Genomic DNA, 25,746 nt, shown 5'->3' with positions numbered 1-25,746 from the left:
GGCACCCCTCTTTTCACCCTTTCCTGTCCCCCTCGGCACCATTTCTCCCACAGGGACCTACGGCCTGGGTACTGCCTGGGCGTTCATTCAGCTTTTTAGCTAAGAGTTCCTGAATCAGTGACTCTCCACCAGATACAAACCTGTTGAGCACCTACTGAGCGCCACAGTGCAAAGTGAGCACGTGGTCCATGTGGGGTTTACACTGCAGCCGGACCTCCCAACAGCCTGCGAAACCGTCATTATTACCGGTCCTGTTGCAAGACGAGGAAGCTGAGGCTCATCCTGAGGTCACACAATTTGTGCAGAAGTCACCCTGGAAGGCAGGTGGCCCAAAACGACCGGTCCCCCACCTGCTGGTTGAGAAGGAGGGTGTTTGGAACTGAAGGTCCTGGCCCAGGTACCATCTCATCTCAACTACAGTGTGCTGGGGGGTCACTGACCAGATCACAGTGGGGCAGGGCGGGGCGGGGGCTGTCACATGACCGCCCTCTCTGAAGGATGTTGGGCAGGTGTCTGGAGAGCACCCTGTTACCTCCTCCCCTCCCCAAAACATGTAGAGTAGAGTTCTAGTATCAGGAGGCAACCCGGAGCGTCTGCCATGGAGAGGGAGCTGGACGTATGTCTGGAAGACACGGCTGGAAAGGGCATGAGGAGGGGCTGGGGGCCGCGGCCATGATGAGACAGCCACTCCCTGTTCCCAGCAGGTGGGACACCAGACAGGGGAAAGGGGCCCTCCCCACATGGGCGTGTTTCCAGCTCCCTGTGAATGGAGCTTCTTACTTACTCCTGAGGGCGTGGAGCTTTGTCCCTCACAATGTCTGGACTGTGTAACTACACTTCACGCTGGTTCTATGAAAGACACAAAGACTTCCTTCTTCTCACTTGGAATTCTGCTTGTTATTTAGAGCCCAGTGCGCACCTGCAGATACGGAAACGGGCAGGCTGCACGAGCATCCAAGTCCCCGGGCGGGGCCTCTCCACCCCCTCCATGTGGGACCCCTGCTCTCCAGGCCCACTTGCCTGATGAGCAGCAGTGACTCAGACACCCTCTCTTCCAACAACTTTTGGCCTCAAGAGTCCTATTTTTCCATTAACGGTGGTACTCACATGTGTCAAACAGATCTGAGCCCACAGGGAGTAACTGCTACCCAGCCGGGAACCAGTGCCCCAACCTGCAAATATCACTGCTGTGCTCTGTGGTCGGCAGGGAGAAGCACTGGAGGAGAAAGATGTTTTAAACTCAGTTACAGCAGCTTCACGTCAGCACCCCTTGGGCCCAGTGTAGTCATCTCTAGCCCTGGAATGAGACAGGCCCCCTGGGGCAGGGCCACCAAAAAGATCTCAGTGGTCTCTGGCTTGATTCATAGAAATATTCTCCTTGAGAACTGCCAAAGGGAGGAGACCCGGCAAGCCTGCTGGCACCATTAACTCCACCCCCTGGACCAGCAATGGGACCAGGCTTGAGCAGCTGACCCTCCTGGGCCACTTGGATGCATTTCTCACAAGCACTGATGCTGGGAACAAGGGACATGGGGTCTACTTCTGTAAGAGCTGGAACTTGTAACCACAGCCCCACGTGGACAAAAAGTCTACGAAACCACATCTGTGCCCATGGCCAGAGAGGAACAGGCGAGAGGTAGAAAGAAAAGGCGGGTGATGCCTTTTCACATCCCAGCCCCAGGCCTTCCCTGCCCTTGATGTCCATCATCCGTCAATCATTCGTGCTGGGCAGGGTTCCTGGTTGGCTACAGCACGTGGCACGAAGCCATTTATCAGGCGACATTCAACAAGTCTCCTTGTATTAGACCCAGAGAGTCAAGCTTGGAGGCTCCAAAGCCAGGAACAGTCCCTGAATTATGCTACATGAATGTCACAACGAAGACTGTGCTGTACCACGCTTGCCACCAGGCTGGGCCCGGGGTGCTCCTGCCAGGACCTTCCTCCCACTGTTCTGAGACCAGAATCAGTACCTTGGTTTCAAGCGGGGTGGGGGGAAGGATGGACCCCATCTTGGGGAGGCGGGGCTACTGGGGTAGACAGCTTTCCAAAGGTGTTCAAAAGAAAGAACAGAGTATGGCAAGTGTCCACTGCGTCACTATGGTAAGACCCCTCTCTTTATTCTCAGTGGCAGCTGTGCAAGGTCTTATGAATTAAGTCTCAGCATGCTGCCCCCTCTGAGTGCTGGAGCCGCTGGGCAAGCCTGGCTTCTTACCAGGGTTGGGACATGGTAGGACAAACCAAATGCTCCGGCTGCAGTATCCAAGGAAGCAATCTGCTCATGCTCCGGAAGTGCGGACCACCACCGGAAAGCTGGGCCCCCTTAAGCAGGGAGCGCCAGTGTCCCCTTGCCTCACCCTCGTCCAGGCCCTGCTTCCCTGCTGCTCTCCAGACGTTTCTCAGCCTTCATTCAAACACAGATGAATGACCAATCCCCACCCATGTTCCTGGCAAATTCCCACATGTCTGAATCCACTTAGAGCTCCCTGGGTTCCCTGGGACCTTGGCTTGCTCGACCAATTAATTATTAATGACAACAGGAAACACTATACACTGACCTAGTGCCAAGCACTTCGGTATTTACCCAGCACCACAGCTCTATGAGGTTGTCACTATGATTATCCCCATTCTGCAACTTCTGAGGCACAGAAAGGTTAAGGGACTTGCCCAAGGTCACACAGTAAGTAGCAGAAACAGGATTTGGACCAAAATGTCTGCACTGCCTCTGTCAAACTCCTTCAAGGAAAGCAGCTGCCTGGCTATGAGAGCCACAGGAACAGTAGAAATGACAATATAAAATATGCAATCTCTTAAATATTAGCATCTAATGTCTAACAAAAAAAATGCATAGGCTAAACCAAGCATAGCAGTGGGCAGAATTCAGCTCAAGGGGAGCTAGTTGAGGTTCTCTGGCCTTACAGGCAGCTTCTTCTGTGGGGCTCAGCTGCCCCCCACCCCGAGAGACGCAAGGAAACAGAGCATGGGGCCCAAGCTCAGGACCCACGCACTCCCTCCCCTCCCAGCCCAACTAAGGAAAGTCTCTCTGCAATCTGGGGAAGGGTCCCACTCTCCCCTCTTGCTCCTCCAACATTTTGTGGGCCTCAAATGCCCTGTAGTCTCTAAGTTTTCCTAAGACTGAAGTGGATCCTTTTCTTCCCTTCTGCTCTATCCCTCTGCTGTGGCCACAGCTGCCTGCTGTGATGAGAAGCAAGAGGGGAAACTGGAAGGAGCAGGAGCAACAAAAAAGATAAAGCAATACAGTCACGCACTGCCTAATGACAGGGAATCTGGGAAACGCTTTGTCAGGTGATTTCGTGGTTGAGACTATCCAGGAGTGCACTCACTGCAAGCTTATTGCACACCTGGGCTAAAAGTAAGCCACCGTCCTATACCCAGGCCATCGCTGACTGAAACGTCGGAACTCAGTGCATGGCCGTGTATTACTATGACGCTGCTTTGTCCACAAAAGCAGATGTGGGGGACTGAACAGAGCAGACTGAGGTCACTGGGACCCACCTGGGATCAGGGGATGGACTGGATTAATCGCTGAGACAGGGTGGTCAGGGAAGGCCTCTCGGAGGAGGTGGCATCTGAGCTAAAACCTGAAGGATGAAGGGGCCAGCTGGGAACCAAGCAGAGAGAGAAGGCATTCCAGGAAGAGGGAACAGCAAGGGCCACAGCTCTGAGGGATGTTCAGAGGAAACAAAGCTGGTGTGGCCGGTCTGACCCAGAGCAGTGGGGGACAGCAGATGAGCCAGGCACCGTGCGGGACCACGTGGCCACCAAAGCAGTGTGGAGGTCGGTTTAAGCCCCTTGTGGACGGTGACCAGCATAATGGAATGATCTGATTGACGGTTTTGTAAGCTCATTCTGGCTGCTATGTGGAGGACAGACTGTAGGGAGTGCAAGAGTCGCCTCCAGGAAGGGTTAGGAACGGTTGGGGTTGCCTGTCGTGTCCGGGTGGGAGGTGATGGAGGCTCAGAGCAGCTCTGGACGGAGGAACTGGAGCCTGGGGCTTGATGAAGGCATATTTCATGTGCTGCTGGGCAAGGATATAAAAGAAGAAATCTGCAGGACGCCTTGTTTTTGCCTTGAGCATTAAGTGTCAACTTGGGTCATTCTGTCATCTATTGAACACCTACCGTGTACCAGGCAATGGGCTAGGCCCCAGGGAGCTGCAGAGATCAGGAATACAGGGTCCCTGTCCCAAGAGAACCAACCTACATGTCCTGGGCTTTCTGTGAAACACCCCTGAAGATGCAGAGGGAGGGTAAAAAAGGGAAATGGGTTCCCCAAATGAAAAATTTTTTCATTGAGTCAGCAAATATTTACTGAGCACCTACTATGTGCCAGGCACAATTCAGCACTGAGCAAGTCAGCACAGAACAGGTCCCTGCCATCACGAAGCTTCCAAGGAGCAGACAGAAAATGACCATTTTCCAAATGTGTGTTGTGTTAGAAAGGTTGAGTGCTGGGGAGAAATCAAACAGCGGAGAGGCCTGCTCAAGCTGCAGTGCTAACTGGCGGGTTCTGGGAAGCGACACTGGAGCTCAGGTCTGAAAGAGGTGACAGTGAGCCTGCAAGGAGCGATGGGAGCAGAGCCCAGGCAGGCAGGCTGGAGCTCAGAGGGTCCAAGGAGAACACCCCGCACGGGCAGACCCAGTGATGTAGGCGGAAAGCAGGAGAGGAAGTGAGGACATAAGAGAAGGGTCCACGTCACCAGCCGGTGCCCGTACACCATGGTTAGGGTTTGGCGTTGCACCCTGACTGAAATGGGGACTCATCAGAGGGTCCAGCCCATGGAGGTACACTCCCCTCAGCTACCCCACTGCCCTCCCCCACACATCCACCAGCCCCCTTGAGTCCGGGAAGGGCCAGGCACAGCCACCCACTGTCACAGCACTGCCGGCTCACCCAGCTCAGTGGCCTCTCTGGAGCTGGCCGAGTATGTCATTTACAAGCTGCCCCACCCCAGGATTGTGTATTGGGGGCAACTGCTCCATTTTCATTGCTTCTGTTCAGGGCTTTGCTACTCCTTCACAGATCAAATCACTGGTCCCCCGTCCCCGATAATTCAAACAGCTGGTTCCCATTCACCAATCCCCCGCTCAAACTGCCAAGGGAAGAATTACAAATAAACGTATACAAGCAAACAGATGCTGTCATTTAGAAAAATCAATCCATCTAGCAAAAATGCCGCACTTAGGACTGAAGTGGCATACTGTGGAGCATGTGTCCTGATGACATTTTTAATGAACCCAGAAAAACAATGGTGGAGCTCACTAATAAATTCCAAAGGAGAAAATGGCCAAAGATGGAGAGGGGCGGGTTATGGGCCCACTCTGAGGCTCCATCACTCCTCTGGACATGCTTCTCTCCTTTCTGCCTCTTCAACCTTTTATGACATCAAGTGAAACTCATTCGTTATTATTCTGAGTCTCAGAAGCAGGAGGCGACCCTCACTTTGTGGTTTCCAGGAACCACAATGCAAGCTGAGGTGTCCTCTTTGCTGTCCTAGGCACACAGCTACGTCCTCTCCCCACATCCCCTATGGCCACTGGAACCAGAAGAGAAGTGACCATGCCGGACCTGTCCCACAAAAATCTGCCACATGAGATCTGCCATCATCCTTCCCACCCAGGGGCCAAAGGAAGAGGACTTGAGGCCCCTGCAAAGTGCGTGGCCCTGGACGACCGCGTGGATCACAGCTTCCTCAGCAAACACACTGGGACGCGATGAAGGCGAAACACACTTCCTGTCTGGCCAAATGTGGGGGCAGAGAGTTACTGTAGGGATCCTAACCCAACATACAAGTCCCAAATTCATTCACTCATTGAGCACATAATAAAAATGTCTTGCTATCTCCTTGGGACATCACAATAATCTGGTGTAATGAGTGGCATGAGCCCCTTTTTCAGATGGAGAAACTGAGGTGCAGAAAGAGTAAGTAACCTGATAAAGACACACAACTGATAACAATACTAGCTATCAATTATTGAACACTTAACACTTGGTCAAACACTGGGCGAAATACCTCATACACAGTCTCTTCTTTACTCCTCATAAAAATTCTCATGGCTATTGTTATTTCTATTTTACAGATGACAAAAGTGAGGCTTACACAGATTAATCAACTTGCTCAAGAGAGGGAGAGAGGGAGAAAGGAAGGAATAAATGAAAGCAGTAGGATTCAAACTTAAAAGCTAATGCTGCCCTGATTGCAATCCCAAGAAAGTCTCTAATAATAAGCTAATCACACTGCATCTTAAAATCCCAGTTTACCTCATTCCAGGCCAGCCCTAGAAAACTAGAGAGCTGCACACACTTCCCAAAAAGATTAAAATCATTGCAATGAAGTTAAACAGACGGCAACCCCAATCTGCACTTACTACATCTGACGGGAAGAGACAAAGTCAAGTCTGTGAACATTTTAGCAGTTTCCAACAAGCAAGTCACTGTGCCGAGACCCAGTCACTCATTCATGGACACACGCCAGCTCTGGGCGCTGAGGAAAACAACACCCTATCCTTTCCGTCCTGGCTTCCACGTTGGGTGGCCATTCATTGTGAGTCACAAATTCTTTGCTTCTGCTTTCAAGGAGAGCCCATGAACAGCAAGGCCTGAAAGCCACCTGTCACCCTTGATTCGTGTCTGGGGAACACTACAGGCAAAGGCAAGCCATTCGGCTCTAAAATCAAGTGGAAAACTCAGATCTTTCCATGTAATCTGAGTAATCAGCTTTAATGAAGATATTTTGGTGACTGTTGTTTAAGCAATGGGGCATACAGAGAAAAAATGGGAATTAACAGAGATTTATGTCCTGGCCAATTCCAACACATGCCAGAGTCCCCATGCAGAGAACAAAGTGAGGACACAGTGGCAGTAATTTCCCCAACTGTTAGTCACTTGAGTCCCTGCCCTGAGGATTTTCACTGGGTCTGAGCATGACCTAGCAAATTATTCATCTACTTTCCTTTGAACCAAGTCACTTTTTGGGGGTAAATTTTGCACCATTATGTAAACGAAAATCCAGTATCACTGGCCCTACTTAAAAGGTGTATTAGTCAGGAAAGATCAGGCAATGCAGTAGTAACAGTTGAACCCTGGAGTTCCAAGGTTTAACACAACAAATGCTGCCTGTACAATGTGGGCTGCTGGCACAGGGCCTGCTTCCCACAGTCACTTGTTAGGCCCTGCCTAACAGCAAGGGGAGTGGGAAATGTGGGGGCACACATGCACTCCCATGAACAGTGGATGTGACTGCCCAAGTGAGGAAACAACCGTGAGATGATATGATTCAATTCGACACACAGGCTGTGCGGTAAGAAAGCTCTGAGCCAGAACATTAAACAAGAAATTAGAAAGTGTCATACAGTGGGAAAGACATCGGTGCACCAAGCTGAGACTGTCTCCTGGACGCCTACAAAAAGACTAGGTGAGAACTCGGAAGGCAATGATTGTCACAATGTGACTCAATGTCACTGATGTCTGTCCCTGGATCATCTGAAATCAGCGTCAAGAAAAACGAAACTGGACATCATAGAAATGGCGGCGTGAGGTGAGCCTCTTGAAATCTCCCCTGGAATTTACAACAAATTGAACAACTATAACTCCACAAAGGACTCCCTGCACAGCACACAGGCAAGACTAAGAGGCTCACTACTGAATTCACCTAAAAGAGTAAACAGAGCTGCTGAAACACACGGGCTCTGAATCTAGTTCAGGAAGAGCTCTGGAACTTCAGAAGTTCTCCACATCCTCCCACGGAGAAAGCACCCTATGACCCAGGCAAACTGTTCAGAGAGGAGAAGCCTGCCTTCCAGGGAATCCCCCCCATTATGTGAGAAGCAGGAATAGTGCAGAGAAAACAGTGTGAGAGAGAATAAAAGGCTGCAGTCAGAGAGAAAATAAAGCATTCTACCAACACCTGCTGGAAAACAAAAGAAACACCTCTTCCTACCCACCTGTTGCAGAACCCACTCCTACAGATGCCTAGGAAGAGAAATAATAAATCATTAATTGCCATGAATAACCAAGGTAACAAGACAGCTCAGAAAGAAAATGAAAAGTCTCCAGAAAATGAACTTAAAGACATGGAAATATGTGACTTTAATGAGAGAATTCAAGATTACAGTTCTTAAAAAACTCAACGAGATGCAAGAAAACACAGACAGGCAGTTTAATGAACTCAGAAACATAATCAAAGAACAAAATGAACATTTACCAAAGAGATTGAAATTTTGAAAAAGGACCAACTAGAATTTCTGGAGATGAAAACTCAATCAAAGAAATGAAGCATGAAATAGCCAGCTTAGGTCGTAGAGTTGACCAGATGGAGGAAAGAATCAGTGACATCAAAGATACAAACCTGGAAATGACACGGATGGAAGAAAGAGACTTGAGACTTAAAAGAAATGAAAGAACTCTACAAGAACTTTCTGACTCCATTTTAAAGAGCAACGTAAGAATAATGGGCATACGAGAAGAAGAAAGAGAGGAGGGAACAGAGAGTATATTGAAATAGTCGACGAGAACTTCCCAAACTTGTGGAAGGAACTGGATCCTCGAATCCAAGAAGCAAATAGAACACCTAATTAACTCAACCACAACAGGCCTTCTCAAGGCACATTGTATTGAAGCTGTCAAAAGTCAACGACAAAGAAAGAATCCTCAAGGCAGCCAGGGAAAAGAAGACAGTAACCTACAACGGAAAGCCCATTGGAATATCACCGAATTTTTTCAGCAGAAACTCTACGAGCCAGGAGGGAGTGCAAACAAATGTTCAAACCACTGAAAGAGAGAAATTATGAGCCAATAATAATATATCCAGCAAAGACATCCTTTACATAAACTTTAATGGAAAGAAAGAAAAAACAAACTATGAAGATTCTTGGACAGGGAGGAAGGATGTTTAAGTGACATAGGACCTTCGCACACAACAGTGTCACTCACGTGACAGTGATGCTGTGGCTATTTATCAAAGATGATGACATCAATATATCCCATCTCATAAGCTCTCACGATGTGACAGTGGCAGACTTCCACCATGAGGTACAGGAGCTGTGTTCTCTCACCTCGATTCTGAGTGGGCCTGAGATTGCAGAGGAAGTAAACCCCATGACTTGCGAGATACACACCAGTTGTCAGGAGCACACCTGGTGCCTAGGTCTTGGTCTCTAACACTGTCCTCCAGTAAAAGGGACCAGGGCTCCTTGGAGAAATGGCTGATTCCAGACTGGGGTATCACACTCACTCACACACTCACACACACACACACACACACACACGATGGGGGAAAGAAAAGGACACGGACCCAACCTGAAAGAGCTCCCACAGCTGGAACAATTCAAGCAAACAAAATATGTAACATACCACTCGATTAGTAACCTGAATTATAAAACAACCATGAATAAACACTGATATAAATCAACGATTGCATAAACAAACAAACAAACAGGGGAGAATAGGCAAATGTCTCATGTGGAACTCCAAGTAATTCTGTGGCTGTCCTGCCCTGAGGGAGGGAGCATAACTCCCCACTCAAGGGTCAACTGTGTGTGGTTAGTGAGTCCCTTCCAGAAAACACAGCATGAAAAAAGGGGGAGAGATGTTACAGTGGGGACACTCCCAACCTGCCACGTGATCAACATTAACAGCAACAGGGAACAGTCACACCGGTGGACTGTACCCTTTGTACGATCTGATGAGGACACATCGGCTCTGGGTCTTCTCCCCACAAACCCACAACTCCAGCCTAATGAAGGAAACACCAGCAAAACCCCCACTGAGGGGCAATGCCTCATTCATAGTGCTCACAACTGTCAAGGTCATCAATAACCAGGGAAGTCTGAGAAACTGTCACAGCAAGGGGCTCTAAGGACACGAGGACTACATGTCGTCCGGGATGGAATTCTCGGGCAGAAAAAGGACATTAGGTAAAAACTAAGGAAATCTGAATAAAGTATGGGCTTGAGTTATAAAAATCTATCAATATTGGCTCATTAATTGTGAGAAATGTACCACAGTAAGATGATGGGGAAAACTGAGTGTGAGGTGCACTGGACTCCCGTACTATCTTGACAAATTTTCTATATATCTGCAACTATTCTAAAATGAAGGTATTTTTAAAGCAAAACCTACAATTTTTAGTATGGGTTCAATAATATGTTAACTATAGTAAGTTTTCTGAGCAAACAAAATTCCTGAATTATAACGAAGTCACATAAATTCACAAGTACATTTTTAAATTGTTCTTTACATTTAGCTTTAGAGCTCATATATACTCACAAGATTCAGGAACCAGAAAAGGAGTTGGTGGAAGATATTAGAAAACAAGTTTATGAATGACACTATACTACATTCAAGAACATTGGGCTGCTGAGCTTAACTTGATTCTCTCTATGCTTTCTCTTTTTGTTTCTACAAAATAGGAATTAAAAAACACTTTTTCTCTACTTACTTTAAATGGGATGAATAAGGGCCGGCGCGGTGGCTCAGGCGGTTGGAGCTCCATGCTCCTAACTCCAAAGGCTGCCGGTTCGATTCCCACATGGGCCAGTGGGCTCTCAACCACAAGGTTGCCGGTTCAACTCCTCGAGTCCTGCAAGGGATGGTGGGCTGTGCCCCCTGCAACAAGAAACCGGAACTGGACCTGGAGATGAGCTGCACCCTCTACAACTAAGACTGAAAGGACAACAACCTGACTTGGAAAAAAGGCCTGTTCCCCAATAAAGTCCTGTTCCCCTTCCCCAATAAAAGCTTTAAAAAAAAAAAAGGGATGATTAACAAGTTGAGATTGGTCAAAATTATTTTTCATGTATTTTTTATTTTAAAAATTATTTTCGGCATCACATATTAGGGAAAGAGATCCTATTATTACATCTGACTATCTTAAATTTTATAAAAATCTCCTTGTACCATATAATAAGACTTATAATGGTGATCACCTTCAATTCCTTTCTGGATATAGAAGTGGAATAATAACACATGAGAAATGTAATACTCTCGTAATGATGTTTAGAAATACGTTGAAACAGGTAGTTGCATGGTGATGCCACAACTTCAGCACTCATAGAGGTCTGCCAGCTTAATAGCCAATTCCAAGCCTCATGGTGAAAGATTGTGGTTCTTTTTTTTTTTTTTTTTGGTGGCTCTTTTCTTTTACCAAAAATATTGTCATCTGCGCTCAAAATTCATCTCAACAAGCCAGTTTTGAAAATGCAAACAAGCTGGCAAAAGAGGTTTGTCTCCGCCTGGCTGGCAGCACCCCTACTCACTGCGAAAGGCCAGAAGCCGCTCCATATCATTGCGGAAGAGAATCAAGAGGGGGGTCCTGCGTGGGGCCTGCCGGGCTCCTAGAGGCCAAATACCACCGCAGGGCAGTCTCTGCCCATCCACTACCAAATAAAAAACAAAACTGGAGTTAGTATGAGCAGACTTTCATGTGAAAGGATGATTGCAAGGGAGATGGGGATACTGCAATAGAGAGAATGCTGTGACCTAAGGTTTGCAAGCGTCTTAGGGGCCAGGCAACAATGTCTTTGTCTTTTAGAGCAAGAACAACACAAGGCTCAAAAGAACTGGGAAGTGGAATGAAAGGGTGGCAACAAGACAGCAATGAGTGTTTGACCCTGAGGCCAGCCTATTCTCAGGAGGGGCTGTCTGCTGGCTCAGGCTGTGGGTGGCCCAAGATGCAGGGGCCTGGAGGAAGTAGAGAATTTAACCATAGTTTGGTTAACAAGCATTTTGCTCTGATTGATTAGTGGGGACAAGCAGTTCATCTAATCATCAATTAGGCAAAGAATGGGAAGAATCTGTGACTGGCATTTTCATAGGTAACGAAGGGGGCATCCATGATGTATGTAAGTCACACAAGGGAAGGGTGATTCTCGGCAGTGAGCTGTTTACTGGGACACAAAAGGGGGAGGAGAATTCCTTTATCCCTCACTGTTTTCCAGGAAAACAGGGCTCAGGTAAAATTCACCAACATCACCACTCAACTGGGGGATGATAATTATGGTAACAGTTATCCACGCTTTTAACATTATACAGTGCGTTGTACGTGCCAGGTGTGTAGTAAATGCTCAATGAATATTTGTTCATCTTACTTAACTCTGAAATCCTTGAGGGCAAAGGTTGAGTTTTTCGTGTTTTCTCGGGTGCTAGGAGCGAGAATCCACCCCTCTGTTGAGTTGGCCTCAAGCAAGCCTGGGACTCAGAGTCTGTAGATACGACACAAGAATCTCCACCTCGCAGGTTGTTGAGAGAATTAAAGAACACTGAGGACTCCACGGGGCCCAGAAAGTTCCAGTGACAAACTCGCTCCTCGGCCTAACGCTAACCAGGCTCTCCTGCTTAGGCAGTTGCAGCAAGAACCCTGCAGGGTCAGTTTAGCAAACCCCCCCTCGGTGTCTGATGACCGTCTGCCTTCAGCAGAGTCCCCGTAACTCCTGCTGTTTCCTCTTAGCATTTTCCATCCGCTGACTCCGGCCTGGCTCCTACGCGACAAACCTCGCCTTGGCCCCACCTGTCTGCCGGTCACACCCCCCACTGCAGTAGATCCCTGAATAGTCGGCCTCTCCGTCTTTTACGACTGTCATGAATAATTTTCTCTTTACCGTCTGTAACTCCTTGTGCAAGCGTCTGCTGCTCCGGGAAGGAGAGGGCAGGGGTGTTCGCACCGAAGGGGCTACTCGTCCCCAGCCCCGTGCGACTCGACGCGGCGCAAACGCGAGGGAGGTTAGTTTGAGCAACTCGAGAGCGCGGGCTTCTCTCACGTCCTAGACACCGAGGGGAGGACAGCGCGGGCGTCGCGATGACACGCGAAGCACGAAAGGACAGCGTCCCGCGGCGCCTTGGAAGGAGCCGGCGCACGCGCTCTGAGAACGCCGCTTAGCCGCTCCCGACTTCGCGCGCTGCGGCGGCAGGAGGAAGGCCTTGCGCATGCGTAGTGCTTTTATGCCAGCATGTCGTCTTGCGCATGCGTGCGGCCAGGGCTGTCGTGCGCCTGCGCAGTTGTTGGCCGTCGCGTTAATTGCAACCCGAGCGTTCCTGCGCGGCCTTTCCGTTTCTCCTGGCAGGTAGCTGCCGGCTGTCAATCCCGGGCCGATCGGCCTTTGTCATCAGCCTGGACTTATGCCGACAGCAAACGCTTCAGCCATCGGATTCCTAATGTGGGCCGCCGGAAAGGAAGCCCCCAGGGAGGCGCCGGGGAGGGAAGCGGTGTGAGGCCTCGGGGTGGAGCGCGGTGTGGGCAAGGGCAGCCCGGAGGGAGCCGGTGGGGCCGCGCGTTGGCTGCCTAAGGACAGGACTCGCACACTCGGCGGGAATTCACGCTGACCGTCGGCACGCGGTGTGCTCCTCCGGATGCAGCGCAGGTAGGTCAGCGTGCTCAGGGGTCACCGCCACGCTCAAGGCCGGGTGTTGAGGCCACCGCGACCGGTGCCCTGTGCCGGTGAGTTCAGCTCTCTGGACGGTGTTTGCAGAGCTCTCATCTCCGCGGTTTCTGTGAGGCAGTGTGAGAATTGAACAGCTTGTAAAACTACCGGGGCAGCCTCTCGCACAAAGCCGGCAGAGGCGACCTATCCTGGAAGCCGGCCTGGAAGGCGTCTCTTGACCAGCGGCTCCGAGAATGGCAGTTCCAGGTCAGCCTGGGGCTCCGCGGGGCTCTCGGGCTGTTTGAGACGGCCCACCGGTCTCCCTCGGACGAAGCCGTTTTGCCCAACCAATGTAAACACCACGCTGGAGGGTGCTTTAGATCTGTAAAGAGAATGTAAGAGAATTGTGGGATGGCTGCTGGCTTCCCAGGCGGCTTTATCTGACACCCAGAAGGAACCCACTTGGGCTGTTCACTAACAGCTAACCCAAGGCCGCCTCACAGGTGCGCTCGCCAGGAGGGTGAGTTTATGAAGTCAGGACCTGAATCCATCTGGGCTGTATGTACAGCCCAGACTTGGCACCTTTGTGTCTAAAGTGACCAGTAAAAAGGCTTTGATGAAGTTCACAGTAGGCTGCTTTTAAAGCCAAAACAGAAGGTACTGAGAGGGTAGCTCATACTACCTTTGTCTGACCCCCTTTGCAAGACTGTCCAACAAACATACTTTCGTGAGAGGTCGAGACACAGGCCCCTGAGAAAAGCTGTTTTGTGCAGCTGGTGCCAGGTTGTCCCCTGAAAGCTATCACATGGCACTGTGAAAGGTCCTTTTACAGCAGGACACAAGACCACAGGGCTGTCTCTATACCTGACATCGCCACCCTCACCGCCTTTTAAAAAAGCCTTCCGTGATCAATAACAGGCATTTTAAGGACAATACCTATCGAGCTCTAGGAGACTGACTTTAAAGTGAGAGTGTAAGACCACTCAGACTTTTTTATGTCCTGTAATTAGGTGGACCATAGGTCTCGATTTGCCTGGAGTAACCTGTTTGACTTGTCCAGTCATTAAATACTATATAGAATTATAATTGAGAGCAGAACTTATTTTATATTAATACTTCTGCCTAAGGACTGGCCTGCCATCCATATATAATGCCCAGGTTAGTGCCACCAATGGCATCAAGTATGATGGGTTCCCTTCTGAATAGTTTTTATGTATCTCTAGGTTTCTTCCTGAGAAGTTAAGCTCTCATGCGTTCAATAACCTTAGTTAAGTGCCTACTGTGAACGACACTGCTTGTAACAGGTTCTCAGAAAATGGAGAGAAATGAGACATGTTCTTGCCCTGGTATTTGAGAGACAGACATGTAAGCCCATATTTGTGGTAGGCTCCACATAGGGGATCATTAAGGTGGGCCCTAAAGGTTGGATAGGAGTTTGCCAGAGAGGAGGGACATGGGAGGCATTCCAGAGAAGAACCACACGTTCCTCTCTGAACAAATACTCATCACACTGCATACCTGGTATTGGGCCAGACCCTGAAGATACAGAGGTGACCCCAGACAGATGGGGGCCCTGCCCTCACAAAGTTTATGCCTAACAGAGAAGGCCTCTGTTGAAGAACCATCATAGATGAGGTGTGTGTTACAAAGGACAAGTACAGGAAGCTGTGGGAACTTACAGGGGACCAAGTGTATGTGTGTATGTGTAGTCTCTCTCTCTCTCTCTCTCTCTCTCTCTCTCTCTCTCTATATATATATATATATATATAATATTTATTTATTTTTATTATTTTTTTAAAATAAAATCTCACTGGTTGACTTTTTGGCCGCTGGATGTCATCACAGATCTAGCTTGCCCCCGTTTTATTTTATAAAAATTCCCAGCTGTGTGTATTCAGGTGCACATCATACTGTTTTGCTGTAACATTTTCTTTCCTCTTCCACCAGCACCCATCAGACTGAGCTGGCAGGAAAAGTCTCTCTCCGGGACGCCCTGAGGGCACTCCTGCCCCGCACTAAAGAAGAAATGAAGCTGGACCTCAGCGAGAGAGTGGACAGGAGTGTAGTGACGCTGCTGAAGCAAGCCACCGACCTCTTCTATGGGGGCAGGGTGAGCGAGTGTCTGGAGGCCAGCGAGGCCATCTGTGACTACTCCTGGGAGAAGCTCAACACCGGAGCCTGGCAGGAGGTGGACAAAGACTGGCGTCGGGTTTACACCTTTGGCTGCCTTCTGAAAGTCCTGTGTCTGTGTGCGGCTCCTGGGGAGGCTGCCCCTGTGCTCGCCGCCCTGAAAGTCTGTGACATGGGCCTGCTGATGGGGGCGGCCATCCTTGAGGACATCCTCATTAAAGTTGCTGCCATCCTACAGAAGTACCTCTCTGGGAAAAGGCCCGGCCCAGCCCCAGCCCAGGAGCAGCACAGCATAAAGGTGGGTTGGCAGTGGCCACACCTGACACCACCCCACAGCCCTGTCTTCCTAGAGGTGACGAGTGAGTTCTCCCTTGGGTGAGGCCTCAGCGTGCTGACCTGTCTGGGTAAAAACAGCATCTTCTGTTGGCATGGAAATGAGTAGTTCCATCTGTTTTGATCCACATTTTTCCTTCCAGCGTCTGCAGCAGCAGCACCTTTCTGGAGAGAGGGTGGAAGCTTTGTGGCTTGAGAGAAACAGCCCAAGGGGAGTGTGCAGGTGATTGCTGCAGCCAGCTAGCCCATCTCATGCAGTTTTCCTTGGCCAGCTGGTCAGTCCTCCCTTTCGATCCCGGCACGCGTCCCTCCTGGTATTTAAGTACACGTGCCAAAGGACAGTACCCTAAGACACTGAGCATGGCTCACTGAGAAGGCACACGTCCACGGCTAACACACAGGCCTCACGCTAGCTCACATCTGTTCATGAGGAGGAAATAGGTCTATCAAACGTGGGTAAATGTGTGACCTACTCTCTAATGTAAGAAAATGCAAAAAGAGCGAGGCAACCATTCTTGGCTATGAAATTATCTATCAACCTTTTATATAATGCCTTGGAGCTAAGGACACGGTGTGTTGGTTGACCTTCCAGAGGGCAGGGCAAACGTAGATCAAAGGACAGATGCCTGTGCCCTTCCCCAGGCTATGCTTTCCTGAGGGCACATGGATGTGACTAGGCCCAGGGTGCTGCCCGTGGGGTGGTTGGTGTTGGGCAGTGCAGGTAGCTGAAGGGCTGAGAGCTCAGGCTCTGGAGCCAGGATGCTGAGTTCAGGTTCCCATGTTGCCATCACTGCCTGTGAGCCCCTCTGTGCCCCCTCTGTTCCCCTGGCTGCAGGAGGGTGTTTGCTCAGCAGCTTGATTGATCACCAGCAGTGGCCCAGGTGTGCCAGGCGCTGAAGTGACAGTGCAGGAGGGCCCAGACCGTCACCCTGGAGCTTCCAGTCTAGTGAGGCTGCAAAAATATGTATTCTCGGGTGGTAAGAACGGTGGGGGAGACAGCTTCACGTAGGGTAGTCTCTGATGAGGGGTCGTGACAGAAGGGAACAGGCAGGTACGCCGCCAGGTGCACTGCCTGCCACTGCCGCAGCTGCGAACACTGAGAACCAGTTTGGGTCCCAGCAGTGGGGCTGCGGGAGCTGACCCAGGCCAGTCGGTCAGACTGGATACTTTTCCTGTGAGCTCTGATCTCCCGGTAGTTCAACAGAAGGGAAACAAGCCCAGAAACAGCAGCTTGTGCAGGTCCCTCAGCTGGGAGTTGGCTGAGTAACTCAGAGTGCAGCAGGCAACTGTTTGACATAAGTTGCTGGATGGAAGAGGCGGAGTTGCCAACTCTTTGTCACTGTCACTACCCGTGGGTCAGGGATGTGTCTGGAAAGGTGTGAAAGGAACACACGGTCATGACAAAAAATGTTCTGTTAGATGGTGGGGTTTGGAAGGAAGTTTTCTTCTCTTGCAGAATTTCTATGCAGCAGCATATTATTTTGTAATTTAAGAAATATGATAAGTGAACTGGTCAAAGAAAAAGCATCTTGCTGTCAGGAGAAGCAAGCAGTGGTAGTAGCCACAGTAGTAACAACCATGCTAACTAACTATAATGGGAGTAACGACACCCTCGGCTCGCCTAGCACTGACGCTAATGCCTTCAATTCTGTCTGCAGTGCTTGCCATCTTCTCATTTTGTTTTTGAACAGAAAGCCAGGAAAGAACACGCTTCTGTTCCAGACATGAGTTCAGAAAGAGCGGTCCCCCGGCTTCACTGCCCATCCCTGCAGTATTTCAGGGAGCATCATTTGGTTCCAGAGAGACCTGTGATCTTGGAAGGTGTGGCCAACCATTGGCCGTGCATGAAGAAGTGGAGGTGGGTGGCTGCTGAGGGCCACGAGGCTCACCTTCTCATCTTAGTGTCCCCAAAGGCTCCCTGCACCGCTTGTCCCATCATCCCCAAGTAAACACAGTGATATGTAAAAACGTCACTGCCATCCCTGGGAGGGTTCCAGCGGTGGCCCAGTAGCATGTCTTATGCAACTTTGCTGGGTCTCCAGGAGTCTGGAGTTTCTTGTCCCCAAGGCTTACCAGTGGGACTAATAGACAGCCGCCTTCCCCTCCGTGGGCGTCTGGGCCCTCGGGGTGCTGTCCTCAAACAGGGAGGTCAGGATGGGCAGCTGGCGAGTGGCCACAGTGCTATGGCTGTGCGGTGTCGAAGGAGGGTGGCTGAGTTGGCCTGTCCTGTGGTGGTTTTGGGGAGGGGTGGTTCCCATTGACACTGACCACAAGAGCCGTCCTCCCAGCAAGTGTCCCAGCAGTGTGTGTCACTGCGTGCCAGGTGCCAAGACAGGCGCTGCCGTGTTTTCTTTGTCTTTATCCTTCCTGGTTCCCATGGGACAGTCATAACCCCCACTTTGCAAATGGGAAACAAGGGCTCAGATGGGTTCACTTGCCGAGGACCCCCTGGTCAGTGCCAGGCCACCAGAGTCCAAACCCCAGGCACCTCACCATCACTCTACTGTCAGCCATTTACTGAGCTTAGTGACAGGCGCGCAAAGACACAATTGGATGGCTCTTGGCAAGCAGGAAGGAGAGCCACCAATGAGAACTGGCAGCTCTGTCACTGCTTGCGAAGTGCACAGCACCAGGTGGGCAGGTGACCACCTAGTGATGAGTGGGGACCAATGTGATGCACGTTGACCACAGGGTCCCGCAAGCGTGAGCAGTAGTGGTGACAGTGACGACCCGTGTTTTCTAACAGTGTGCAGTATATCCAGGAAATCGCTGGCTGCCGCACCGTCCCCGTGGAACTTGGCTCCAGGTACACAGACGAGGAGTGGTCCCAGAGACTGATGACAGTCAGTGAGTTCATCAGCAAGTACATCCTGGGTGAGGTACGTCCCTGCATCCTATCTCCTGACACTCAAGGTGACAACACCCGTTTGGGCACAGAACCATGCGTTGTCGCACTGGAGGGTTTTGGAGAGGTCAGTCTTTTGGTCGGCAGGCTGGCCAGAGTGAGGAGGGCAGGCTGCTGGGCAGGCAGGTTAGACCCATTCCAAATACCTTTTTGTCGTATATTTCCATGGTTTTGAGTGGATTCTGAGATTGTGCCCCCATCATCACTGTGTCATGCTGCGCATTTTCATGACTCCAGAAGGAACTTCATCCTAGTTACTAGCCACCCCCATCCCCATGGCCGCCCGCCCCAGGCAACCACTGACCTGTTTCCTATCTGTGGATGGGCCTGTCTGGACATGTCATATGAATGGAGTCACACACTGTGGCCTCCTGTGTCTGGCTTCTCACTGAGCGTCATGTGCTGAGGTCCATCCACGTTGTAGTGGGTGCTAGGACTTGGACCTTTCACGGCCGAATGACACTGCCATGTGTGCACGGCACGTTTTGCTTACCGTGCAACAGTGGATGGCCACCTGAGCGTGTGCACGCCTGGCGACTGAGACTAGTGCTGCTGTGGACATTCTTGTACGAGATTCCACGTGGACACGTCCTTGTATCCTGGGTGTACACTCGTGGTGCAACTGTGAGTCGCATATCACTGCGCCCAGCCTTCTGCGGCTCCAGGCTGTTCCCACAGCACCTGCAGCATTCTGTCACTTCAGAGAGTCAGCATTCCGGGCAGGCGTTCTTCCTGTCCCAGCCGCGGGGGCAGAGGTTGCAGGTTATCTGCCTGGACCATCCCTGTTGGCTGGGAAGGAGGGGAGCCTGTGAGTGGGTGCATAGACCCGCATCTGTGAGACTTCAGCACTAGGAAAGCTTTGCATGTCTTCCACGCCCCTCGCGGCCCACTCCCCAGGCAGCCGCAGGCGCAGACACAGTACAGCTCTCATGGGACTGGTTATGCATCCAGGCCGGTAACCATGGGGGCTAACCACTTCTTCCACTGGCCTTTTCAGTATTGTAGCTGAACTTCTGAGGGACCACCCAGAGTGCCCCCCTCCTCATCACCCTCCTAAATGTACATCCTCCTCCATCGGTGCTCACGGTCGTCTTTCCTGCTTCTCCTGCATTCCTCCCCTGCCCCCATCTGCTCAGTTCTGTCACCTGCAGGCCTGGACAAGGGGGCCGTGGACTAGAGGCACACCATGCTGCCATGTCCACCTCTGCTTGTCGGTGAACCTGCTGGCAAGCACTATGCCAACTCCCTCTGCTGGGGAGAAGCCTAGTGCCCAGAGAAAGGCCTCAGCAAGGGCAGTGTGCATTCTGGGCAGAAGGGGCTTCAGATTCAGACAAAGAAGCACTGAGGCTACACTGGCCTTTGTTGGCTGTGTGTTCTGAGCTGCTTACTTACCCTCTCGGGTCCTTAGAGCTCTGACTTTTGATAGGTTAGAGTTGGTTGTGGTTAGTCGGAGGTTACTAGCACCGACTTCACAGAGCCCTTGCAAGAGTAAAACACATGAAACTGTAAGCACCGTGTGCTCAGCAGCACTCAGTCACCATCACAGGTTGTGTCCTCTGCACCAGGATGTCTGGGACGGCTGCGGTCATGTCACATCTGGCCCTGCCCAGTGCTTAGCACAGGGTCGGGCATTTTTGTAAACTCTCAATAATATTTGTCGGAAAGAGGAACGATGGAGGAGGCAGTGGAAAGACAGAGTCTCGGGGAATCCTGCAGGAACCTTCCTTATGTCAACACTTTCAGCCTTGGAGCCCTTAGGCCAAAGCTGACTCCCCAGCGTCCCTCCACTGCACCCCAACTGAGCCTTACAGGAGGGGCTAGGGCAAGACCATGTGGAGGGTGTCATTAGCACTAACGGGCTTTCTGTTTTGCCACTGTTTTTTCTCTGGTGGATTAGCCAAAGGACATCGGTTACCTGGCCCAGCACCAGCTCTTTGACCAGGTAAGTCTGATACCATACTTCTCTGTCCTCCACCCTCTACCCTCCCCTCCCTTCCTCCTGGGCTCTGACCCCAAAGGGCAAGAAAGGCTGTAGCAGCCTCGTTCACCCACTGGCCTACTCCCTGCGCTGAGCAGGGAGGCGCCCTGAGCATTGCCAGTGGTCACCTGGAGAGCAGGTGAGGCCACCAGATGGCTCAGTGGGTTGGAGTGCGTCCTCTCAACCACAAGGTTGCCAGTTCGACTCCCGCAAGGGATGGTGAGCTGCGCCCCCTGCAATTAACAACTTCAACTGGACCTGGAGCAGAGCTACGCCCTCCACAACTAAGATTGAAAGGACAACAACTTGACTTGGAAAAGTCCCCGAAGTACACACTGTTCCCCAATAAAGTCCTGTTCCCCTTCCCCAATAAAATCTGTTAAAAAAAAAAATCCAGAACGGAAACATATAACGTAATAAAAGAAGAAACAGAGGGAGAAATCATAGGATACCACCACACACAAATAACAGACAACAAAAAGGCAAAGAAACAATGGAGACACAGTCTTACCAGAAAACTAAAGATACAATGATAGGAAATCCTCACATATCAATGATCACCCTAAATGTAAATGAACTGAACTCACCAATAAAAAGTCACAGAGTTATCAGATTGGATCAAAAAACTAAACCCAGCCGTATGCTGTCTCCAAGAGACACATCTCAGCTACAAGGACAAACACAGACTCAAAGTCAAAGGGTAGAAATTGACACTCCAAGCAAATGGTATCCAGAGAAAATCAGCTGTAGCGATACTGGTATCAGATGAAACAGACTTCTGGATAAAAAGGGTAACGAAACAAAGATGGACATTTCATAATGATAAAGGGGAGTATACAACAAGAAGACAAAATAGTCATCAATATTTATGCCCTCAATTAGGGAGCACCGAAATATACCAAGCAACTACTAACAGAACTAAAGGAAGAAATTAACCAAAACACAATAACAGTAGGGAACCTAAATACATCATTGACAGCTATGGATAGATCATCCAAACAGAAAATAAAGAAAGAAATAGCAGCCCTAAATGACACATTAGATGAAATGGACATAATTGACATATATAGAGCACTTCATCGTAAAACATCAGACTATACATTTTTATACAAAAAAAAAACCTACAGACCAATATCTCTGATGAATACAGATGCAAAAATCCTAAACAAAATTCTAGCATATTGAATGCAACAGTGCATTAAAAGGATTAGTCATCACGACCAACTGGGGTTCATCCCAGGGGCACAAACCCATCAATGTGATACATCACATAAACAAAATAAAGGACAAAAATCATAGGGGACAGGAGAGCTCCAGAAGCGGGTTAACGGGGTCTAATATATGGTCATGGAAATAGAACTGACTCTGGGTCAGTGAACACAGAATGTGAGATATAATGTATTACAGAATTGTACACCTGAAATCTATGTAACTTTACTGTCAACCCAATAATTTTAAAAAAAAACAAAAACGGAAACAACAAAAAAAAATTTGTGGGACATGGAAACCGGGAACTGAAATTACAGCTTTTCCTTGGTAACATATTTTTACATTCCTGTGTCCCAGCACGTGGACAGTTATGTTGTCACATGGGAGGACTGCATGTATGTGGCCCTTCCGTCAGACAGATGAATTCTGGGCTGGTGAGTCCCACAAGCATGGCCTAACCTTCCACATCTGCTCTGACACCCACAGATCCCAGAGCTGAAGCAGGACATCAGCGTCCCCGACTACTGTTGCCTCGGTGACGGGGAGGACGAGGACATCACCATCAATGCCTGGTTTGGGCCCCCAGGCACCGTGTCCCCACTTCACCAGGACCCCCAGCAGAACTTCCTAGCTCAGGTTGGAGTCACAGCAGAGCACACCCCCTCCCCATCGGGCTGGGTGTCAGGACAGGATGCAGTGAGTGCCCACCTTCAGACCCGTCTCCCTGTGAGGCTGGCTCCTCAGTCACTGTGGGGCTGTCCTGGGACTCGGATGAGGGAGGGGCACCTTGTAAAGCCACCTGGCTTTTCCTAAGCAGAGGGTTTACAACTGAGAGCAAGCTTCCAGCCAAGCAAACCAATCCACAGAGGCAGATTGCCCAAGGGGATACTGGCTCCATCACCTGTCAGCTTTGTGAACCCAGGCAACCCATGTCCTTGCCTGTCACGGGCTGATGACAAACCACTTCTGAGGGTGGCTGCCACAGCCCAGTGCTTAATTGCTGTTGGCTACAGGAGCAAATTTATGGACGTGTGATGTGTCTGGAGAACGCACTGGAACCCCAGGTGCGTGTGGTGGTGATAGGCCAATGGGGTGCAGCACACCGCATGCGGAATAACACGTGGAGGGGGGGCAGTGGGCGATGAGGCCACCAATCGGCCGACCGACCAACGGGGTCACTGTCTTCCCAGGTGATCGGGAGGAAGTACATCCGGCTGTACTCTCCGCGGGAGTCAGAGGCCTTATACCCTCATAGTACGCACCTTCTTCACAACACGAGCCAGGTGGGTAGGCGGGACCCAGGGTGGCATCGCAGCTTCCCTCCCAACCTACCTGGGTCCGTGTGGAGACCGGACAGGTGAGCCCTGTGCCCTCTCCAGGTCGACGTGGAGAGCCCTGACTTGGAGCGGTTCCCCAGGTTTGCTGAGGCCCCGTTCCTGTCCTGCGTGCTGTGTCCTGGAGAGGTCCTGTTCATACCAGCGAAGTGCTGGCACTACGTGCGCGCCCTGGACTTGAGCTTCTCGGTCAGCTTCTGGTGGTCATAGCCCTAGGTGTCCTGTGGCCTGCAGTGCTGGAGCATCTGCAGCAGCCTGGGCTGCGGTTGGCCCTGGTGTTGAGGCACGTGTTCCTGTCACCACAGAGGGTTCTAGACCTTGGACATTGCCACTATCTTAACCATAGTGATCATCATACTTCTTTTTCACGGCCACACTGCCATCTCTGGAGACAGTGTGGCCGTGGTCACAGGAGGGTCCCTATCGTCCCCTGGACAGCTGACCTCTGCTGCGCAGCTTTCTGTGGTCTGTGCGGAGGCGTCACCCACCAGCACAGGACTGTATGGATCTTCTGAGCTTGTTCCTAAAGCAAGAAAAGCACTGCAGCACCTAGAAGCCCCCTCGCGCCCCACAATCTCCAGCCCCCAGGGGCCACTGCTCTCGAGAGAGGCTCAGGCTTCAGGATTCCCATAAGCGTGTTTCTTTTGACCTCTAAGTCTCTCCCCAGACGGAAGACGGGCGTGTCCCAAAAGCTGGCACTTCAACTACCCCAGTGACATTTCTGCAGTGTTGTCTCGGTTGGACAACACTCATCACACCAGTGACCAGTAGGAAAAGCGTAACCTGTTCCAAACCTATCGTAAAGGAGATTTTAAAGCTAATAAACCTCAAGAAAGTGTTTACCGCTTCACTACACACTGTATTCTGGGAATGCTAGAAGCACTTCTGGTCACCGGGTGTGTGGGGCGCAGGGGTGTCCACAACAAGCAACTGTGTGAAACTAGCTGGGTGACCTATAATTTACCTCAACTCCGACACCACCTGGAGACAGTGTCAGTCCCACAGGACTGCTGTGACAATAGGATGTCCACAGGGAGCAGTCACCATTCTAGCGGCTGGTGGGAGCCTTGCGATGGTCACACAGAGGAGGGTCTGGAACGACACACAGGAACTGCCAAGGAGGCGGAGAGAGGGCCTGGAGGTAGAGACAGCCCCAGGGTGGAATGGGAGGTGGCACAGGAAGAGTCCAGGCTGCCCAGCTCAGACTAGTTTAAGCAAAGAGCCAGGCAGACCCATGGGCTCAGTGCGAAAGGTGCTGCAGGGGAGCCCAGGCTTCCCTCCTGTTGGCGTGGCCATGGTTCCTTCTTTCCCCTTGTACAGCTTGGCCTTCTCCCTGGGGGAGAGCGGCCCAGCAGGTAAGCTGTCCTCGATGTTCCCATCTGCAGTCCACTCCCACTGTGGCACCAGCATCCAGTATTCAGAGAGCCCCTGCCTCAGCTTCAGCCATGTGCGAACACCACGGGGACCGTCCCACCCCATTCCCCGCCAGCATCCAGATCAGAAGCTGTGTGCTGCTAAGTGAATATGGGGTGGGCATGGGCGGCCACATCACCACCAGGCAGAAGGAGCTGGAATCCTGGGAGAGACCGCCCTGTCGGACCCCAGCAGAGACACACACGGATGCCTGCTGATGATGCTGGAACCACCAGGTCAAGCCTCTCCTGAAGGAGCCCCTCTGGCCAAGTCCTTCCTTGTTCCAGCCAATTGGGGTTGGCTTTTCTGTCATGACTGATACGGGGCTGGAAAAGTGACAGGGAATTACAATGGGCAAGTATGGTGACCCAGAAAGTGCAGGGAGACGGGGACTGGGAGCTGCAGGTGTTAAGAGTGTGGAGTGCGGGTGGGGGGGGCAGCGAGTGACTCGGGAGGAGCAGGCTGACTGGAAGGGAGGGAGGCTGCATCACTGACTAGTGGAGAAGGGACAGGCCCTGAGATGCACTGGGGGCTCGTCCTTGGCTCGTGACTCATGCACCCACCAGCAGTAGCCAGCAGGGCACACCGGGCTGACCAACATCGTGAGAAGGTCACTGGTGGAAAAGCCTGGACATGTGGGCAGCTTGGAGCTGGTTCAGGGTAAGGGGGGTAAGGGGTGAGGAGCTGGTGTGGGGGAGGGACCCAGCCCAGGGCAGCAGCGGTGGGGCTGAGGGCCATCTGAGAGGTGTACCACACGTGTGGTAACAGGTGTGAGGAAGGTGGCCAGTAAGGAAAAGGTATGTAGGCCAACTCCTGGCTGGGGCCCCTGATGGGCAGGGCTGCCCTTGACCAAGCAGGGACAGGAGGGCCCAGTAAGGAGAGCACAGCGCCAGCCCATCTTGCCAGCTTCAACCCATTCAGGCCAGTTGCATCATGGGCCAGAAAAGGGTTCAGTCTGTGGCAAGTTGGAGAGGTCAAGGCCAAGGCTTGCTCAAGTCAGCTCCGTCTGGCCACTGTTGGTGGGACAAGCAACCAAGGCTGGAGACTGAAGGCAAAGCCATGCCAATCAAG

At 51.0% G+C, this 25,746-nt stretch overlaps 2 protein-coding genes across 7 annotated transcripts in view; one reads left to right on the top strand and one right to left on the bottom strand.

Annotated features, from left to right (window-relative positions):
* Positions 1-25,746, bottom strand: part of NSMCE1 (NSE1 homolog, SMC5-SMC6 complex component) — a 150,876-nt gene that overhangs the window by 109,163 nt on the left and 15,967 nt on the right. Inside the window, exons 8-14 of the transcript XR_012493165.1 lie at positions 19,235-19,530; positions 12,615-13,755; positions 11,274-11,393; positions 10,457-10,642; positions 1,108-1,216; positions 785-919; positions 141-353 (exon numbers count right to left, since the gene is read on the bottom strand). The gene's annotated coding sequence lies outside the window, so the exon portion shown is untranslated. The remainder of the gene's footprint in view (positions 1-140; positions 354-784; positions 920-1,107; positions 1,217-10,456; positions 10,643-11,273; positions 11,394-12,614; positions 13,756-19,234; positions 19,531-25,746) is intronic.
* KDM8 (lysine demethylase 8) lies at positions 13,234-24,102 on the top strand. Of its 6 annotated transcripts, none has more exons than XM_074322844.1 (9): positions 13,234-13,373; positions 15,321-15,801; positions 17,528-17,694; positions 18,583-18,715; positions 20,639-20,683; positions 22,415-22,564; positions 22,942-22,992; positions 23,119-23,211; positions 23,308-24,102. In XM_074322844.1, exons 1-9 carry the CDS (start codon positions 13,363-13,365, stop codon positions 23,470-23,472), a joined length of 1,296 nt encoding a protein of 431 aa, XP_074178945.1. In that variant the 5' UTR covers positions 13,234-13,362; the 3' UTR covers positions 23,473-24,102. The 6 variants fall into 6 exon arrangements, with proteins under 6 accessions (XP_074178945.1, XP_074178947.1, XP_019573947.2 ...); XM_074322846.1 differs by having other exon boundaries at positions 23,346-23,480; XM_074322845.1 differs by lacking the exon at positions 13,234-13,373 and adding an exon at positions 13,503-13,640.

The sequence above is a fragment of the Rhinolophus sinicus genome, linkage group LG18, assembly GCF_036562045.2.
Source record: "Rhinolophus sinicus isolate RSC01 linkage group LG18, ASM3656204v1, whole genome shotgun sequence".
NCBI classification, from domain to species: domain Eukaryota; kingdom Metazoa; phylum Chordata; class Mammalia; order Chiroptera; family Rhinolophidae; genus Rhinolophus; species Rhinolophus sinicus.
The sequence above is the reverse complement of the archived record's forward strand: the minus strand, read 5'-3'. Positions and strand labels throughout refer to the sequence as shown.

Excerpts from the sequence above, each read along its gene's own strand:
- KDM8 (XM_074322844.1), top strand. Across the intron at positions 15,802-17,527 it reads AGGAGCAGCACAGCATAAAG|AAAGCCAGGAAAGAACACGC; the intron begins GTGGGTTGGCAG and ends GTTTTTGAACAG. Across the intron at positions 17,695-18,582 it reads CCGTGCATGAAGAAGTGGAG|TGTGCAGTATATCCAGGAAA; the intron begins GTGGGTGGCTGC and ends GTTTTCTAACAG.